Source organism: Hylobates moloch, unplaced genomic scaffold (assembly GCF_009828535.3).
Source record: "Hylobates moloch isolate HMO894 unplaced genomic scaffold, HMol_V3 SCAFFOLD_1, whole genome shotgun sequence".
Taxonomy (NCBI): domain Eukaryota; kingdom Metazoa; phylum Chordata; class Mammalia; order Primates; family Hylobatidae; genus Hylobates; species Hylobates moloch.
The window spans coordinates 41,619,331-41,640,331 of NW_026652276.1; the positions used below are offsets into that span (position 1 = coordinate 41,619,331).

A 21,001-nucleotide genomic window follows, 5' to 3' on the forward strand; every position below is an offset into this window, starting at 1 on the left:
AAAAGAAAAAAAAAGAAAGCCTTGGCCCTGAGACAAAGACACATCCGTGCCTCTGATGTAGTGAGGGCATTCCTGGGGGCCAAAGAACCAACAGGCTAGTGACCTTCCTCCCCTGTGACCTTTGACTCAGTGATTTGCCAACAACCTTTATGAAACACCAATTCCTTGTGATGGGAGAGGGTATTTTTAGAATAAGACATAATCTTTATATCCAAAGGTTTATAACTTGGTTTGGTGTGGGGTACTCAACATATATTGTCATTTTTTCTTCTTATTTTCTTTATTTTCTGGCTCCTGTATCAACATCTATAGTCTTGACCAAAGACTGTTACACAGCAACATGCCAAATTAAACATTCAGGTCACAAAATTATTCTTTCTGGCTAGAATTATCAGCATGACTATTTACACAGACCAAAGATAGAATATGCATCCTTGTTTTTCTCATTTTATTTTATTATTTTAATTTTTATTTATTTTTAGAGATGAAGTCTTGCTCTGTCACTCAGGCTGGAGTATGGTGACCTGATCATAGCTCACTGCAGCCTCAAACTCTTGGGCTTGTGATCCTCCCATCTCAGCCTCCCCTGTAGCTAGGATTACAGGCACACACCACTATGCCCAGCTGAGTTGTTTATTTTTTTATAGATGGGGCCTTGCTATGTTGCCGAGGCTAGTCTTGAACTCCTCGGCTCAAGCGATCCTCCCACCTCGGCCTCCCAAAGTGCCAGGATTACAGGTGTGCACCATTGTGCCCAATCCTTTTTCTTATTTTATTATAGGAACCATAATAGATGTGAATCATCCCTTTTTTATGTCTCTGTGGCAGGACCCAAAGCATTCCTAGGGAGAAATTCCTCCCTGAGGCAATGAGATGGTCTGAAGTGACAGGCTTGTGGGGGGGGGTCGCTACCTCGTCACCACTTCCTCCACATTTTTATGGAAGTGTAATAAGCCTCAAATAGTAATCAATAAAGCTGCAGAAGGAAAAAGGAAATTAAGAATGGGTAATATTTCTTCTTGTAAAGGAGACAGAGACCTTTACCTGCCATCTGTGTCCTCTAAAACCATAAGCGATCACTCAGACAATGAAAGAAGCTACCTAAACCCATTGTTATCCTCAAATGTGCTCTTACCTGAACTGGGTGAATCCTGGGTTAGGTGTTTCCTACACCTTCTCTGGTGGTGACGGCAGGTCTACAGAAAAAGTAGGCGGGCACCAGGCAAGCGGTGACAGAGAAGTGATTTCAGAGTTTACACAGTAAAGCCAAAAAGAATTGGCACAGTGACAGCAGCAGTGTTAAAAAAGAAAAAGAAAATATGTATTTAGATGATAATAATAGTAATTACTTTGATATGAATATAATTAATTGAGTGAGTGTTAGAGCTGGGCCATGACATAAATGATTTTGAGTGTATAGTATTATGGCTACCTAAAAATAAAGAGTCTACTACTTGGAATTAAGAAAGCCATTTTTCTTTCCAAACTATCTTGTTAAAATTAAAAATCTCAGAAGTTGAAATGGTTTCTGTTTGTTCCTATGCCCATTTCAGTTTGTTGGTTGTGATGGTTGGTCAGATAATTAACACATTACCCTTCAAATAATCTCTAGTGTGATTTTATAAAGAGCCTGGAAGGTGTGAGGAAGAAGTTAAATGAGACCAACTGGAAGGCAAGTCGTTCAATAACTTCACCAGAGTGTAAGCTGTATGAGGGCAGGTAATTATTTGACCAGCCATCACACTGACAAACTGAAATGATGCATGCAGAAGGAAAATGTTCTATAAATGCAAGAGAAATTGCAGTATCCAGAGGTTTTTTTTTTTTTAATTTGCTTTGCTTTCTTAAACAAATAAAAAGATATGATATTTTCTTAGAAAAAAACAGTAAATTTACTTCAGGGTCTGAATTTCTCTCAATGACCTGCACAGAGGAATTGATTATATAGATTGAGTCAGTTTTCATGTGGCCCATTATTTCTGAATAGTAAGAATCATTTAGAATAGGTTGGTTGATCTTATTTGCCTGGCTTGATTAAACATCTCTTTAGCAATTATAGAGTTACATGACGCTGTACTGTATTTGACTTTCTTTTGGCAGGACAAATATTTGGCTTTGTTTCAGAGGATAACCAACAAGAATTTGCATTGTAACACAACCCTGGCTTGAAGAAAATAATAAAAATTTATGAAATATTGGGTAGCTATACACTTTTAAAATTCTTGCATTCACAGTTCAGTAAAAGAATGGAGACTTGAACTAAGGGTTTTAATTCTCATCACCACTTGCAAAACATACTCTTTGTTCTTTGATCAAATTTGAAAAGTTAAGTAAGCAAGACCTTGGCAGCAGTAGACAAATAGCATTCTTTTGGTATCCACAGGAAAACATTCATACAATCCACTAGCACCTCCCTTTAACAAAGAAATTCTAGAAGAGTTGCCATCTCCCTAGTGGAGAAAATATGAAGCAGTAGAAAAAAACCAAACTTTGGGAGAAGTCAGATGAAAGCCAGGGTCCCTCTACTGCTTGTTAATTGAGGGATTTTTGGGAGATTCTTTGGGAGCAGTTGAATGAAAGCCAGGGTCCCTCTAGTGCTTGCTAATTGAGGGATCTTGGGCACGTTACATAACCACTCTGAGCCTCTACTTCTTTTCACAGCCGCATGTGGAGTGTGTGACACGCAGGGCATGTATGCTCGGTTTCAACTTTACCTCTTCCTCTTGGCCAGTGGTACTCAAAACAAGGATATAGGGCTGCACATCAGGCACAGTGTCAAGGAGAGTGAAAAACAAGGAGCACCAATTCTAGTTATAGATGATGCCTTAGCTAAATCTCAAGCACTCGGAGCAAAGTGGGCCCAGACAATTGTTTGGCCCATTCACTTAAATGATTTAAGAATCCCTGCATAAAGGAGAACATGTTAAAATGTCAATGAACTGTGAAGTTTATTCCTGGCTTTCTGGATGACTTCTCTTCCATTCTTGCTAGTCAAAAGTTTTGTAATTATTTGCAAATGATGGGAAGATTTGGGATCCTTAATTTGTGTGTGTGTGTGGTGGCAATGGTGGTGGTGGGATAAGAGTTTAAGGAGGCAGAGCTGCGGGAGGAAGTGGGGAGGAAGAGAGAGATGCAGAAAATCCTAGCAAAGAGAAGTCGGTGCCTGATGGCTTGGATAAATACAGGTGCAATTACAAAATATGGTCTGAAGTTATCAACACAAACGCGTTGCATCTGGTAATACTGACACCTTTACATGCATTACAGAGATTCTCTCTCTTTCTCCATCTCTCTCTCCTTTACTCCTTTTTCCCTTCCTCCTTCTCTCCTCCCCTTCCCCTAAGAACCCTAAGAACTACAGATACACATTGATATAGGTTTGTCACAGTCACACAGCAAATCAGCAACTCACACAAGAGTCACCTGAACCTAGGATCTTCTTGGCAAACATTAATAAAAGATTGCTTCTATCATGGTTTCTTTCTTTATATGAATTTATTAATAATGTAGAAAACTTACTTTTCTTCCATTCACACACAAACAAACCAAGTTCATCTGACGCCTTGGAATGTGACATTATGCCACCATTATTGGCTGAATCTTGTGAAGTTGTATCAAAAGCACCAGTTCCTGTGTCTGCCTGACAGGCTTGCCATGTGCTCCCTGGAAGAGGATGAATAGTGGATGAAGCAGCTCCAGGGGCCATTTGTATCTGCTTCCTGACTGTGTTCCTCCAACCAACTCCTGTCGGTCTATGTTCCCAACCCTTTTGTCTCCCCGCCTTGCTCTGTTACCTCCACTTTCCTCCTCCTTTAAGCCAACCTGGAATTTTAATTGCAATTCAGCCCTTAAACAATGTATATTTCTCCTTGCCGTGGGGACAACCCACTGAAATAAGCTTTCTTCTTCTTCTTTCTTCTTTCTTCTTCTTCTCCTTCTCCTTCTTCTTTCTTCTTCTCCTTCTCCTCTTCTTCTCTCCTTCTTCTTCTTCTTCTTCTTCTTCTTCTTCTTCTTCTTCTTCTTCTTCTTCTTCTTCTTCTTCTTCTTCTTCTTCTTCTTCCTCTTCTTCCTCCTCCTCCTCCTTCTTCTTCTTCTTTCTTCTTTCTTCTTCTTCCACTTCCTCCCCTTCCTCCCCCCCTTCCTCCTCCCCTTCTTCCTCTTCTTCTTCTTCTTTTTTTTTGAGATGTAGTCTCACTCTGTCGCCCACACTGGAATGCAATGGTGTGATCTCGGTTCACTGCAACCTCTGCCTCCCAGGTTCAAGCGATTCTCCTGCCTCAGCCTCCCCAGTAGCTGGGATTACAGGCATGCCACCAGGCCCGACTAATTTTTGTATTTTTAGTAGAGACGGGGTTTCACCATGTTAGCCAGGCTGGTCTCAAACTCCTGGTCTGAAGAGATCTGCCCACCTCGGCCTCCCAAACTGTTGGGATTACAGGCGTGAGCCACCGCACCCAGCCTTAAACCATCTTCTTAAAGCAGCAACAAGAAGCTGCTTTAGTCAGTGACATGGAGCTAAATTGTGCTATATTTGCAAATGAATTACATTCAGGGGAGTTTCTTGATGATAAATGTACTTTTTTTCATAATTTGTTTTTAAATTACAAATAGAAGGCTTATTTAAAAAAAAATAAAAGTATATAAAGCAAAAAGTGAAAATCCTCTATCCCAGTGTTTACTTTGCAGAAGCAACTATTTTCAGATTCCTTTGCATCTGTACAGAATTTTCCCATGCACATATACATAGATACATACATGCATACATTATTTTTGAAAGTTTCTAAAAAGTGAACTCAAACTATTCATGCTATTTTAAAATTTTCTTTTTTTCAAGTTATAGGTTGGTGCAAAAGTAATTGCAGTATTTGCCGTTACTTTCAATGGCAAAAAGTGCAATTACCTTTGCTAATAATTAGGCTCTCCATGCCTCAATTGCTTTCTGTAAAATAGTCAAAATAATAGTATCTCCCTTGGGGTTGTTGTGAAGTAAAGTGCTTAAAACAGTGCCTGGCACATACGAAGGTAAGCTGTCAGTAAATGTTAACTATTTGTATTATTGCCATAAATTATTAAATAGTCATCTGTTGATTTACATTACATTGTTTTTAATTTTTTACTATTATAAATAATGCTGCACTGAAAATCCTTGGACTTCATCTTTGGACATTTGAGCAAGTATTTCTGTTGGACAAATTCCTAGAGTTGGAATTCCTGGGTTGAAGGCTATGCACATTGCTGAATCCAACTAAATCGCCTTCTAAAATGTGTTCCTTAATATAACAAATCACGTACACAGCCTTCTCCAGCTCTGAGCATTACCCCTACTTTCCAGTTTTCCAGGATGTGGGAGAAATGACAGTTCATAGTAGGCATTTATCTTGTTTGGTGAGGTTATCCATCTTGCTACACATTTAGTGAGTATTTGTATTTATTCTTCTCTCCTTTGATTATTTTCTCTTAGTAGGTTTTTTATTTATCTATCTGAAGAATTTTATTATATACAATAGGTACTAACCATCCTCTGTTATAAATGCCGAACTATCCTCTGCCAGTTTGAACCATCCACTGGGGACACAACATCATACAGAGTGCTCATTTTCAAGCATCCTGCATCCTGGAGGAGGGAAACCATCCTCTAGCTAGCATTCCAGCTGTGCCTGCGCGAGGTTGTTCCATTGCTCTGTCAGAACAGCTGTTCCAAGCAGGATAGCGTCTGATGTGACCAGCAGGTTCCACAGTCATGCACTCACTCCCAGGCTGCTGTAAAGCAGATCCCCTTACTTTGCTGTAGATTGGCCCGGTGTGATGTTACATGGGATCTTATGATGATTAATCTAATACTGTGTAAGCCCTTAGATAGTGGTGATGGCTAAGATCTTGCAGGCAGGAAATGCAAACCTTTACCCAGAAAATGTTAAAGTAAATCATTGCCCCTTCCAGAATGGAAAGGGTTCATTGTAGTCAGTTTGCCACCAAATGGCCAGTTGGTCTCCTGGAGGGATGGTGTCAAATTGAGGACCAGCTTTGGTCTGTGTTGGGAGCAGATTGGATGTTCAGAATCAGCATCAGCTACATGGCAAGTGGGAGCCCATGCTGTTGGGTCCGTGCACGGCCTCCATCCCTGACACCATTGGGTGAGCACTGACTGGGGTGATGGATGACAGAGTTGGCTAATGTCACATGGCCATGTCATTTGGTCCACTTAATTGTTTAGCAAATCTTGCGCAGTGGGAGCTTCCTGCTGGGTGTTAGCCTGTGATACAAAAATCTTCACACATCGTGCCCACTTCCATATGCCCATTCATATGCCATCTTGTGCCCAGTCTTGTAATATCAGCTCCCCCCACCCAGGCCCTTGACCAGCTGGCCAAACCGTTTGTTCCATGTATATCCTAACCTTGGATTGTGCCACTCCTGTTTTCCACATAATGTGGATAATCAGTGTGCTCCCCAAAGCCCCGCCCATTGGGAAAATTTCCCCTTGCCACCTCTAAGAGGGGCTATACTGCCAACACTGCATATCTGGATTGTACCCAGGTATGCAGCCAACCCTCTCGTGAACCCAGCTCTGTCTTTTTCCTTCTGCATCAGCTTAAGGACCCCTCCACCCTGCCTAGCAGCTCTAGGTGTGAGTGGAGGGAGAGATGCTGAAGCACTGGCGTGGGTCACTGTGTCTGGGGTACCTGTTCCTGCTGCTGGCTTGTTCCTCCCGCTCCTGCTCCTGCTTGGTTCTGGATGTTCTGCTTCCTTCTTACTGTATAACTTCTGCTTGCTTGATCTTACGACTTGTGTTTTCACAAGATCCTCAAGTTACTTTTGTGCCTGTAACTGCTGAGCAGTACTGGATAGCGGCAGTCAGACCCAAGGAGGGGTAAAAGTGATAGAACCCTCCAGACAGAGGACACAGGCAAAGGCTCCAGAGTGAGAGCTACAACAGGAAACCCAGACGGGAAAAGGGAAGGGATCATGAGCCAACGCTGGAGAGACAGGCTGGGGCTAGATAACCTAGGGTGCAGGTGCCATCTTAGGGATTTGGGACATTGTTCTGCTGAGATGAATAGGAAGCAATTGAAGGGTTTTAGGCAAGAGTGTAACATGATGATTTTGTGTGTACATGTGCATGTGTGCATGCCCATAAATTCATGTGTATCTTTGGCTTCAATGTGAGAATGGTTGGAAGGGAAGCAAAATGAATGCAGGGAAATCAGGAGGAGATTATCGCAATAGTCAGGGGAGAAATGAAGGTGGCTTGGAGTAACGTAGCGGCTATGGAAATAAAGAGAGGGAGAGGCAGATTCAGGAACTGTCTTTGATGTGGGATTGACAGGATTTCATACCTGAATAGATGTGTGTGCAAAGAGAACAAAGCACCTCAGATCATTTCCCGTTTCCGGCCTAGCAACCTGTGGACAGCTGTACAGACAAGGAGATCTGCTTGGGACACATTTGAGGTGCCTTTGAGACATCCAAGTGGCAATGAAAAGCAAGAGTTGGGTTTACAGAGCCAGAGCTTAAGCAAGAGAGTCACCTGCAGCCATGGAAGTAAAGGAGGCCACCCACCAGGGAGAGAGCTTGGGAAAGAGGGCCTGTGGCTCTCTCGAGAATTCCATATTTACAGAGGTGGGCTGGAGGGGGAGGAGTTGGCAAAGCGACAGAAAGGAGGCGTCTACCCTCGACCTTTGCCCTCCAATGACCTGCATCAGCACAGCATCCAGGGCAATCCTTTGCAACAGAAGCAAGTCCACGTCACTTTTCTGCTCTGCAGCCACTTAGATTAAAAGCTCACGTCCTTATAACGGCCCCCAGGTTCTGCATGACTGCCTCCATCCCTGGCTCTGTGCTAGCCACATGGGCCCCACTGCTGCTCCACAAACGGACCAGGCGCACTTGCTTGCAAGAGACTCTGCTCTAATGCCCTGTCTCCCCAGTAATGGTCTTCCTCCAGATACCTGCTTAGCTCACAGCCTCCATTCTCATTTCCTCAGGAGGGCTTACTCTTACCTATTCTAACCGCAACCTGCCACCTGCTCCATCACTCTCCACTGGCCTTAACCTGCTCCACTTCTACTTCTTCCCTTAGCACTCAAGCATCAACCATACTCCTGTAATTTACTTGTTATTATTTAAAAAATTTTTCTGTCTGCCCTTACCAGAATAGGATCTTCTCAAGGACACAGATCTCTGTCTATTTTGTTTGCTGATAAATCCCAAGTGCCTAGTACAGTGCCTGGCACAGAGTAAAATGCTCTGTACATACTTGTGGTATAAATGAGAAAATCTGCTCTTAAGGGGAGAGATCCATGTGACTTCTCTCTGCTATTAACGGAAATGGCATTTTTCCTTGACTATGCCTTGCTATTTAGCCTCCCTTTGAGGCTTCCATGTTTTTGGAAAGCCATTGATTGGGATAGGCTTCTTGATTCTCACAACTTCTCAATCTTTCCCACATTTTCTGTTTCTCTCCACAGATACTTTTTTAAAAACTGAGGTATAATTCACATACCATAAAACTCACCTTTATAAAATTACAATTCAGTGGTTTTTAGTATATTCACATGTTGTAAAATTATCACCACTCATTCTAGAACATTTTTCTCACCCCAAAAAGGAATCTCATACCCATTAGCAGTCTGTGGTCCCAGCAGCCTCTGGCAGCCATTAATCTACTTTGTGTCTGTGAATTTGCCTGTTCTGGACATTTTGTATAGATAGAATCATATAATATGCGGCCTTTTGTGCCTGGCTTCTTTCATTTAGACAATGTTTTCAAGGTTCATCCATGTTGTCACATGTAATAGTGCTTTATTTCTTTATATGGCCAAATAAAACTCTCTTGTGTGGATATACCACATTTTATTAGTTGATGGAAATTTGAGTTGTTTCCACTTCTGGGATACTATGAATAATGCTATGAACAGTTATGTATACATTTTTGGGTGAATATATGTTTTAAATTCTCTTGGGTATATACCTAAGATTATGGTAATTCTATGTTTAACTTCTATGTTAACTATGTTTAACTCCTTGAGGAAATGCTGAACTGTTTTCCACAGTATCTACACCATTCTACACTGCCCCCTGCAATGGATAAGTGTTCCCACTTCTCCCTATCCTAGCCAATACTTAACTGCTGTCCATCATTTTGATTACAACCATCCTAGTGCATATAAAATGGTGGCTCATTGTGGTTTTGATTTGCATTTCCTTAATGACTAATGAGTTTGAGCATATTTTTATATGCTTACTAGCCATTTATATATCTTCTTTGGAGAGATGTCTACTCAAATCCTTTGCCCATTAAACAATTTTATTCATACATAATATTTATGCATGTGACATTTTGTTAGATACATAGAATGTTAAATGATCAAGTCAGAGTAGTTAGGGTAAAAACTAAAAATGGAACTGCCACACCATCCAGGAATTCTTTTGCCTATTTGTAAATTACTTGCCTTTTATTGAGTTGTAAGAGCTCTTCATGTATCTGGTTACAAGACCTTTATCAAACAGATGATTTACAAATATTTTATCCTATTCTGTGGGTTTCCTTTCAATTTCTTGATAGTAACTTTTAAAGCTTTTGGGTTTTCATGAAAACTTTGGTGAAAGTTTGCTATCTTTTCTTTGGTCCCACTTAGATACAGTGTCTATATTCATTCTGACAAGAGGAAGGTGATAGCAGAAAGGGACAAATGAAAAAATGACAACTTCACAGTTCATATTAGTAATGAAATTATTTAGAAAATTGCCTTTCACTATATAGTATAATTTCTGTTGGTGGATACAAGCCAAGTATGAGTCATATGCAAGTCATCACCTATTCCATTTAGCTGGATAGATCGAAGAGACAGAGTAATGGCGAATATCACCCTAGAGGAAACCAATTAGTGTTTATAACATTGAAAATGATTTATAGATTGCTTAAGCATATCTATCAAATCTAAATGGAATACTTTAAATCAGCTCCATAGAAAACCAACACTGTGAGATTATTTCTGAACTGTGGAAACTCTGTCTTTCAGATCTAGCATCTTCCAGAACAGAGATAGGACAGATTGCCATCTGGGAAGAGGCACTCCATTTTCTCCAGAAGTTTGCATTTGATTCAGATAGGTACATTCCAAGGAACATAGGATCCAGGTTCATCTCTCGGAATCTAGAATAAAAACAAATTTGGATGTTCAAACCTGGGAAATGTTTGTGACTTAGGTGAAAAATAGCAGAACATAAAGTAGGTTAAACACCAGCAGAGGGCAACCAGGGCCATGACAGATCAGGGAACAACAGCCTGTGAAGTGCAGAGGAAGCCAGGGGAGGACTGGGGAGCTCCTGGGGTTATCATCTCACGCTTGAAGACCACCCAGTGAAAAGTGGAGTGGGTCTCTGTTTCTCCAGAGTAGAAAAAGCAACATGGCGGGGGCTTAGGGAAAACCATGAAGGATACCACAAAGAGCCAGTGTGAGTGGAGGATGGGAGGGGCTTTCCCTTCAGTCAAAGTCAGGGTGGTAACTGTGAACAGCATGACTTTCTTCCACAATTAAAAACCCTGTCCCTGAAAATATCCAAGGAGGGTAGAGATGTCTGCTCGGCATGGGCGCTGTTGCCAGAGGGGAGGGGTTCCTGCTAGCACACTTTCCTGGTGCCCGTTTGGGGTTGGGGTGGAGGCAGACTGTCAGAGGGGCCTATATTCCTGGCCTGGGTGTCCTAGGTTCAGAACACAGTTTCTGAACTTCTATTCCTGACCAAGATATCCTAGGAAGGGAGCAAAACAGGAGAGGAACATAAAACTAATGGGAATGAACCTTCTTTTGTCAAACAGTATAGAATGGAGCCAAGCAGGGCCAGGCTGATGAAAAAATGCAACCCGAGGGGTACAAGTTCAAGGACCCCTCTGCACATCTGCTCAAATGTCCCCCGGTTTCCCGTCACCTTTTCTGGCAAGAAAAGCCACAGCAGTGTGTTCACGAAAACTTACCAAAAGAACAGAGGCCAAAAATTCAGAATTTTATGATCACTATTTTTTTTTCTACTATGCAGAACGTACCATTTTTGTGAACTTGTCTTCACAGGCCATCCTAATCTTCTCCGGGGTCAGTGGACTATTAAGGCTCAAGGGTCCATGCAGGCCTCTCTCCTGTCGTGCTGCACTCACTGCGTCACGGATAGCGAAAAACACGGAACACCCCAGGAACACCCCCGACTCTCCCAGACCCTTGAAGGGAAGCATGCCAGCTAGATTATACCTCTCTCTATGTATATATGTGCATATTTATAGCATATGTGCATATATAAAAATATTACATACTACATATGTAAAATTTTTTTTTTTTTGAGACAGAGTCTGGCTCTGTTGCCCAAGCATGACACTGGAGTGTAGTGATGCAATCTCAGCTCACTGCAACCTCCGCCTCTCAGGTTTGAGCCATTCTCCTGCCTCAGCCTCCAAGTAGCTGGGATTATAGACATGCACCGCCACACCTGGCTATTTTTTTGTATTTTTAGCAGAGATGGGATTTCACCAGTTTGGCCAGGCTGGTCTCGAACTCTTGGACTCAGGTGATCTGCCCGTCTCGGCCTCCCAAAGTGCTGGGATTACAGGTATGAGCCACTGTGCCTGGCCTATGTAAATTTTTTGTTTCGAAAAGTAATTTAATCTTTTGATCCAATATTCCCATTCTTAGAATTCTAGCCTAGGGAAATGACCTACATACAGAAGATGATTAATAGGCATGAAGATGATTATTGCAAGGTGAAAAATTAGATAGAACCTGATGGCAATAGTAGTTGATGTTAAGTTCTAAGATTTGGAATACTAAAAATTTTTATCATAATGTTAGATTAGAATTAAAGTGTTTAATAAGAGTTTTTCTTCTGCAATCCTGGTAAAAATCCCAAACAGCCAAGAGACGAATGTAGCCCTCCTGTCACCCAACAGGTATCATATAAACATGCATATTTACCCATAGAGCATCACTTACCTTAGATGAATAAAGAGTATTTGAGTTTTGAGAAGGAGGCAACAAAGCAATGTGCAACTCCGTGGGCATGTCACAGATGGCAGGGATTTTATATTGGTCTGGACCACGAGTGTGCAGAATGCCCTGGGGAGAATAATTCAGTTCCTCTATTGTATAAAGTCCCATGCCTTGAATAAATGCACCTTCAATCTGAGGCAAGAACAAAAAAAGAATTTCCACGTATGAGAAAACACAGTCAACACTAAGTAGCATTTCAACTTCATGCTGTTTGCTTGAATTTTAAAATTACAGTTTAAGAGCATTTTCAGTGTGTCTTGGAGCATGTTGCTGAAAGTTTACCTAAAAGCCATTTAAACATCTTGTTCAGCATTAAGTTAAAAGAAGTTCAAAGTCAGCCAGGCGTGGTGGCCAACACCTGTAATCCCAGCACTTTGGGAGGCCGAGGCGGGTGGATCACCTGAGGTTGGGAGTTTGGGTGAGACCAGCCTGACTAACATGGAGAAATCCCGTCTCTACTAAAAATACAAAAAAAATTAGCTGGGTGTGATGGTGCATGCCTATAATTCCAGCTACTTGGGAGGCTGAGGCAGGAGAATTGCTTGAACCTGGGAGGCGGAGGTTGCGGTGAGCCGAGATTGCACCATTGCACTCCAGCCCGGGCAACAAGAGCAAAACTTAGTCTCAATAAATAAATAAATAAATAAATAAATAAATAAATAAATAAATAAAAATCATGAAAAAAAGGAGTTCAAAGACAAAGGACTTGGGTTCTAATTTTGGTTTGGCCATTGAAATGAGTGCTCAGGAAGAGTCTTCACAGAGCCTGGAGCCCAAGCACCCTCTTTTTTTGCTTTTTGCCCATGAGGCAGACAAACCCCCCTGACTGATGTGTCCAGAGACCCCAGGGTGCTAGTGAAAGCTACAATCCCATTGTCTCATCCCACCTCCTTGCCCACGAAGTGGCTAGCCTCACATCTCTGGACTGATTTTAGATCAGTCTTCCAAAAACTTCTGTCCATCCCCACTAAGTGAAGTCTTGTCTCTAAAAGCCCTCCACCCAGCCCTGGCAGTCCCCAGCCCTCTTCTGCTCTCTGACTCCCTCCTCATAGCCCACCCCTCCCACACAGGCCTTCCCCATAGTCATCTGCCCTGGCCTGATCAGCAGCCATGAACAGGCATGCTAAATTCCATGTGTTTCTGTAGGGTGACTTCCTCCACTCTTCTTTCACCCCAAATGTCATTTCTCATTCTTTCCTTGACAACCTGGTTCACACCCACTTCCTCCCTAAGCCTCCTTTGACTTCTCCACACCACAGATTCTTCCCATTCGCCAATAACACAATGTCATGATGGTGGGGGCGGGGGGGTGGGGAGGGAGGTGACACAAGATGGTGCCTTAGATCAGAGGTAATGAGCTGAATTGCCTCCAGGTTCGAGACATGTAAACCCAGTATATGAAGATTCCAGGTGGGTCCTGTGTCATTGGAGAGTGTGGGACTCTAAAAGTATAGCCCACCGACTTCACTCATGGAAATAAGGATCCAGTGTGGGCAAACTTTCTGTTTTCAAGAGAAACTAGATATTTATGACTTTCCAATCTTTTCAACTATTTCAAATTTAAATTTGAAAATGTCTGTGGGTAGAATCCAGCACTACAGGCTGCCTACAAATAGCTACTGCTCTAATGACTTGAGGCTTGTTATCCCAACACGACTTCAAACTCCTCGAAGCTGAAGCCCATCGTGTGGCTAAGGCTCAGCACTGGGCACTAACTCTACTTATGTCCCAGTAGTTTGGAGCTCATCAGTCACCTGTAGGCTTGGTCTTGCCTCATTCAAGCTCCTTAGTCACAGATTGTATGTTTCTTCAAAAACTACCTAAAACACCTTTATTTCCTTCCCCATTTTAAACAGTAAAACATTTGAGCTCTGCAGTTGGTCTGAATAGAGTTGACTAAAGGGTTAGAAAAATAAGATGACGAATAAGCCTGATGGAATGCTCCCCTGCAGACCCCACTGCACTTTTGGCTTTTACAAACAGAAAGTGAGACACATCAGTTACACATACCTGGCCTATGTCAACGGCTGGATTTATACTGCAGCCAACATCCATGACGATGTCTGTTCTGATGTTCTAGTAATAAAAAAAAAGTTAAAATGTTTATTTTAATGAGGATAAATTAGGGAGAAGAAGCTGAGGAACACTTCCTGCTAGGCTGACTTTGGTATAAAGCCTTTCTTTGAGCCATGTCATTTCAAAAGAAGCAACAAAGATTTTATTATATGACAAAGTTTATTATGTAAAACTTTCAAAATTATACAAATAGCCAGCTGAAGCACTTTTTTTCTTAGAAATAATAGGAGAAAAAAAATTTACTTCATTCTGATTCAAGCTGTATGATGCAACAGATTGAGTTTAATTCACCACAACAAATATATGACACAACAAAAGAAAACATCTATGGCCCTCATGATCCTAGTTGCAAAGCTTAATGGCTGGCATACAACCCAACATACAGGTACAACTGGTGGAGGAATGTTTACTGAACCACAGAGTTCAGGATGCATCAACAAAAAAGTCTTTGAATTGTCATCTGCTGTTCTAGACTTTTCATTTTTGGAGCAGAGAAGAGAATAAAGTTGACACTACAACTTGCTACTGATAACCTACAAATGAGGAGAAGTACAGCAGGCCCAGCCAGAGTGTTAGTAACATCTTTGCTTTCCAGCAAGTCTGTACATTTTTTTTTAATGTGATGTAATGGTCTCTGCCATGACTAACAGATTGTACTTATAATTACTAATTGAACAAAAGAAATCCAAGAGTTTCCTTATTTGATCTGGGACTTTCATCTAACATTTGAAAATTAGATAATGATCTGGAATGTTTGACAATAATAAAACTTCAGGAACTCACATTTCTTATTTAAAAACACAGTGAAATGTAAAGTCCTCTTTGACATCAGTCAGCAAGACTGGCCTTCTAGGAGATAAGTGGCCTCAGTTGAAGGTGAAAGGAGGAGCTCTAAAGTCTTCAGTGTTAGTGAAGATTCTGCTTTCAAAGCTGTGGGCTTAGGCTGGTGGGGCTGGCTCATGCCTGTAATCCCAGCACTTTGGGAGGCCGAGGCGGGCAGATCACTTGAGGCCAGGAGTTTGAGACCAGCCTGGCCAACATGGTGAAATGCTGTCTCTACTAAAAATACAAAAATTAGCCAGGGGTGTTGGCATGTGCCTGTAGTCCCAGCTACTCAGGAGGCTGAGGCACGAGAATCACTTGAACCCAGGAGACAGAGGCTGCAGTGAACTGAGATTGTGCCACTGCACTCCAGCCTGGGCAACAGAGCAAGACTCCACCTCAAAACAGAAAAAAACAACCCACAAAGCTGTAGGCTTAGTGCTGTCTGTCGTGTCTTTTGTTAGGAATGGAGAGAGTGGATCTAGGTTGTGGTAAGCTGCCTCAAAGATGGCTCTGGATAATCCTCACCTCCTGGTATTCACATCCATATGTAGTCTCCTCCTATACTCTACCAGGCCAGCCTGTATGACCAATAGGCTATGGCAGAGGTGACAGTTGTCACTCTGAGATTAGGTTATAAAGCTGGGCTTCTGTCTCGGGTACTCTCTCGCTTGCTCATGCTCTCTCTTTTTCTCTTGGGCTGGTCTCTCTGGAGGAAGCCAGTTGTCATGTCCTAAGGACACTCAGGGCCTACAGAGAGGTGTCCACATGACAAAGAATGGAGGCCTCTGGCCAACAGCCAGTGAGAAGCTGAGGCCTCCTGTCAACAACGCTATGATGGAGGGAGGTGGAACAGGATTCTCCTATCCCCATTGAGCCTTGAGATGACTGTTGCGCCAGCCACAGCTTGACTGAAGCCTCATGCAGAATCACCCAGATAAGCCACTCCCGGAGGCCATCCCCTCAGAAGTGGTGTGAGCTAATGAGCATCGACTGTTTTCAGTACTAAGTTTGGGGGTAATTTGTTGTACAGGAACAGATAACTGATATTTAGATGTAGGTTCAAAGTGAGGAAAATTTTGCTGGAATAAGGACAATTCTATCAACAGGAGAATGGCTGAGAAACAGGCCTTTGGGGAAGGCCCCTGGTAGAATGTCACATTCTGGCCCTTTGCCTAGCAGTGACACTAACCTGAGCTGAGATTTAGCTTTTATGAAGGCACCTGATGAGACTATATGGCACATCTCCTAAGATCATTCAAATAAGTTATAGGAACATGCCTTAAAATTTCATACTAGGCTAATTATTACCTTGTTCTTGGATCTTAACAAGGACAAGGCATATATAGGAATATAAGAAAATCCACATGACTAAGTTGTCACCAACTTTTGCTTTGAGGGAGAAGGGATTTAGAAATCAGTTATATGGGCAGGACACAGTAGCTCACGCCTATAATCCCAGCACTTTGGGAGGCCAAGGTGGGCAGATCACCTGAAGGCCAGGAGTTTGAGACCAGCCTGGGCAACATGGTGAAACCATGTCTCTACTAAAAATACAAAAATTAGCTGGGTGTGGTGGCTCAGCCTGTAATCCCAGCTACTTGGGAGGCTGAGGCACGAGAATCACTTAAACCCAGGAGGCAGAGATTGAAGTAAGCCGAGATCAAGCCACTGCACTCCAGCCTGGGTGACAGAGTGAAATTCTGTCTCAAAAACAAACAAACAAACACACACACACACAAACAGAAATCAGTTATATGCAAGAACCCGCTCCCTAGTAGTGTAGGGCTGCTAGTCTAACACAAAAACCATGCTCAAAGTGATCATTGTTTTGCCCTAGTCTGAGGTTACCCTATAGAGATCCAGTCTGAATTAGAACCAGACAGGTCAGATACTTGAAAGGGCAGGTTCAACAAAGGTAACCATAGTTTCAGAGATTAGGTTGACTATTGTTTTAAAAAATACATGCTGGAGACTTATTAAATGAAAACTTAAATCTGATCACAATCCAAGAACGCAGGCATAGAGGATATTTGCAAATATCAAGAACTAGAGCTTGCTTCTAGGTACGTTTTGGAAGAGATTATCACTAAACTGGTAGCTTGGTCACATGACAGTTGTTAGGGTATCACAGTCCCATTTAAAGTATCAGTGATCATTCATTAGTATTGACAGTGACCAGTAAGTGGCTTCTTTTACTCCCAAAGGCTCAGGTACAAGAGGAGAAATTCTATGAGTCTTTGAAGCAAGAGAGACAGAAAGAGGGAGAGAGAGAGTGTGTGTGTGTGCAAGTGTGTGTGTGTGTATCTCTTCAGAGCATCCCTTGAAAGCATAAGGATGCTCTTAAACTATCTAAAAAGCAAGACCAAGCCAGCTCTGTGGCACAAGGGATAGCACATTGGACTTCTAAAAGGCAAGACCTAGCTGAGTAAAAGACATAAAAAAGTGGCCACTACCTGCCCTGGGCTGGCTTGGTGCTTGTTAGCAGATTACAGATGTCTATGAAATCCTTCAAGAATGTCATATCTTGGCATTTCTCATAAGAAGTCAGAATTGCTGGTTGTGCCAGCAGTCTACATGAAATTCCCCTTTAGAGCATGTTTCTTTCTTCAAGTAGTTTCTTTCCTGATTCCATTTAAAAGGGCCAGGGAAATAAAGACAGGCCACCATTGTTTTCCATGGCAGCAACCAGACCACCAAGGCAATTGTGGGGATTCTATTTTCTTCTGATAATCCAGGGAAATCACCCTTAGGCCAAATGCACGGTGCTACCACTTACTCAGCTCTCCTCAGATAGATGGCATCTGTGGAATTTAGGTGCATCCTAAGTGCAACTTGAAGACCTTTCCAACCGGTACTGACCTTATGATCCCCCGTCAGGCAGTCTATTTCAACCTCGGAACAGGCAGCTCCGTAAACGAAGTATTCAAAGGGATGGCCTTCGCCTTTCTCCCAGTTCATGTCTGACTCATAACCTCTGGAGGAAACAGTGAGTGTTGTTAAGTGATCACGTCCCCTAACTGCAGTCCATGATGACTAAACAGACCCATGAGGATTTATGCAAGCCACAGGAATATACCTGTACAATGATATGCCAGCACGTAATGTATGTGTGATAAATGTGTTGAATAAATATTTAGTTTTTTCTTTTAAAACTTGCTTTGTCTGATAAAAACATCTAACTACTCCTGACTGGTGCCTCCTTACTCCTGGAGGTTAGCTTCTTACTTCATGAATGTCCATCTTACTGCTTTTGGCTAATATTGGATCATCAGATTTGGGGAACTCAACCTTCATTTTACACCAAACGCTATTTCAAAGGTGCATGCTTGCCTGCTTTGTCTATCTTTCTGGCTCCAGAATTTGCCCCTCTGTGTGAAGGATCAGGTCCCGTGGCTCCCATTCTTTGTCTCTACTCTGGTCTCTCACCATCAAGCTCCATGGCCTGCTCCATTCCTAACTAATCTTTAAGAACATCAAATAAACATTAATGGTAAAACAGACGCATGGGTCAGCAGCTTGCAGAACTCTCTACCCTCTCTCCTCTGCTGCTCTGCAACCTGGAGGTGGCCATTAAAAATGCTTCCAATGCCTGTTCCTGACAGGCAGTCAGTGCCCATGTCCCACACCAATGGCAAAGTGATCAAACCAGGTAAGGCTGTACATTACCCTGCTCTCAGACAGCTTTCACTCTCCATTAAAATAATTTAATAAATTGTTTTCCAGATTCAGTGAGTTCCTGTTGTTTCACATCTTAATGTAACATGGTTATGGTCCAGTTTTTTTTTGCCAATCCTGAAGGTGTAAAATGGTACCTATCTTATGGGTTTAATTTGCATTCCCCTACCTTTGTTTCTTAAGAGATAGATTGTGTTTTCAACAAAAAGTCAACCACTGCCGAGTATTCCAAGTATGAACCACAGACAGCCTTATAATACCACCCACTATGATTAGAATCATCAGTTCAGCTGAATTTTGTGTGCCTATTTTTCCTAACAGAAGTATTTCTGGATACTAGCAGTTAAATGTCCTTTATAACCACAACCACGGATTAACTAGGAGTTAAATGTTCTTTATAACCATAGGTAAATAGAAGGTAGAAAGTCAACGTTTGCCAAAATTGCAAGGGAACTGAAACTCTTCCTCAAGATATCACTGTTCTTCTCCATAGCATGTGATTGGAGGGAGTATTTACCTGAAGTATCCAACAGCTGAAAGGCTAATGCTTTCATCAAAAGCAGTCTGTGCCTGTGAAGGAAGAGCATAGCATGATGCAACAAGGATGCCCAAAGAAAGAATCACTCAAGACTCCAATTTTAATTTTACCCTGTGTGTTAAATAAAACTATCAGCAATAGTAACTAGGAAGGACCCAGATTAATCCATTCCTTTTGGCATTCTCCATTTCCACAGGCATTCGTGGTTCACAGCTTGTAGCTGTTTGTTCAGCACCTATGATCATAATAAATGCCCGCTGTGGTATGCTACAGGCTGGACTAAAGTCATCAACATATGTTCCACTTAGGAAGAAATTCACTCAGTCATCTGTAGAAAATTTCCAATTAAGATGGGACATTTTAGAAAACAATGGTTGGTTGGCTGCTTAATTTTAATATCAGGTTCCTGCTAGTCTATAGAGTAAGGGTTCATTTTATAATTCATATTTATGGGAACTGTCAATCCTTTCTGGGCACATTTGTGTCAGGTGAGGGGAATAATTTTGCTAAATGGTACCATTTACACCAAAACTCTGCAGTGCAGAGTTGACTACTATGCAAAAAAAATCAGGGTTAGGTCCAAGTCCCTAAGTCTAAGAATGAACGTCAGAAGCACATCAATCATTAGCTAAGAAAGTGGGCTGAATGGCTGCATCTCATGGTGGTGGAGGGCTACTCCCCACGCTGCACCTCTCTCCAGCTTTCTCCAGCCACACTGACTCATCCTTTCTGGGCTCAGGCAGCACGGGGCAGAGGACAGAAACAAATATGCCCAGGAAGTATAGATGGATCCCCTAAATATGAATTATAAAATGAGTCCTTACTCCATGGAATAGCAGAAACCATTTCTAGGTGGGATCCTCAAATGTTATTTCCCCCAGACCTGTATTCGTAAGGTTGCAAAAACTGACATTCTAGAATAGCCAGCATGACACACGCTCCCAGCTTTTACGGATATTTGTTCCACAACATCTGGTAGTTGATAACCTATTACTTTGAAAAGTTTGTTTGTTGATTTTAGAATGTGTCTTCTTTTCCAACTAGATTATAAGCAGATCAAAGTAGGCAGTTGAATATTTCCATTCCATTGAGTACCTATTACTGGATGAACATATACCCACCGGCTTGGTTCCCTATTTCTAAATGAATGCTTATATGATTTTTACTTTTACAGATTGGTGCTACTACTGTTTTTCTATTTTAGGAACAGTAGAACCCAAAGAAGGAGAAAAAGCAGATGTACCGTTATTATCCAGACAACCCCTAGGCTCCATAGGATGAAACACTAATTAATTCTGGATTAAAACAGGAGTTCTGGCAGAAGAACCATCTTTTTCTCTAACAGAAAATTTTCCCAGATGCAAGAGCTCCTCCACCACATTGTGATGGGATTTCCACATGCTAAGAGCCAAAGGGCCTTTTATTGATCATTACTCAATGGTGGTACCTTTGCAAATGCCCGTTCTACAGATTTTAATTAATGCATATTGCTCTTGCTCTCCTCCCACTCCTTTTTTTCTAAAATAAAATACAGAACCATTGATTCTCACCCAGTCTTTCCAAGTTCCTTTAGGATTCTTGCTGATGATGGGTTCGAGGCGTTTTAGAAGAGTTTGACAGGCATCCTAGAGATTATTTTTAAATTAAAATTATGCTCCTAATTTCATGCAAACACCAAATTCAAAACAACACAATATGTACCATTCTGTAGGCTTATCTAAGCGGGAACATGGAAAAATAAGACACCAACCCTGTATGAAGGTGATATGAAAGGTTTCATACGAGTGGGTGCTGTGTGTGTGTGTGTGTGTGTGTGTGTGTGTGTGTGTGTGTGTGAACTGGCCTTGTAAGC

General features: G+C 42.0%; 2 protein-coding genes across 2 annotated transcripts in view; both read right to left on the minus strand.

The window, feature by feature from the left end:
• Positions 1-1,965, minus strand: part of LOC116810478 (aldehyde oxidase 4-like) — a 123,329-nt gene extending 121,364 nt beyond the window's left edge. The window contains exon 1 of the mRNA XM_058427571.1: positions 1,897-1,965. Within this exon, the coding sequence (XP_058283554.1) occupies positions 1,897-1,965 (69 nt within the window). The remainder of the gene's footprint in view (positions 1-1,896) is intronic.
• Positions 1,966-9,298: 7,333 nt separating this feature from the next.
• The window catches only part of LOC116810476 (aldehyde oxidase), an 85,160-nt gene continuing 73,457 nt past the window's right edge, over positions 9,299-21,001 (minus strand). Inside the window, exons 29-35 of the mRNA XM_032755020.2 lie at positions 20,700-20,774; positions 19,129-19,181; positions 17,796-17,910; positions 14,046-14,111; positions 11,979-12,167; positions 11,045-11,212; positions 9,299-10,156 (exon numbers count right to left, since the gene is read on the minus strand). Coding sequence (XP_032610911.1) covers positions 10,106-10,156; positions 11,045-11,212; positions 11,979-12,167; positions 14,046-14,111; positions 17,796-17,910; positions 19,129-19,181; positions 20,700-20,774 — 717 coding nt within the window. The 3' untranslated portion in view covers positions 9,299-10,105. The remainder of the gene's footprint in view (positions 10,157-11,044; positions 11,213-11,978; positions 12,168-14,045; positions 14,112-17,795; positions 17,911-19,128; positions 19,182-20,699; positions 20,775-21,001) is intronic.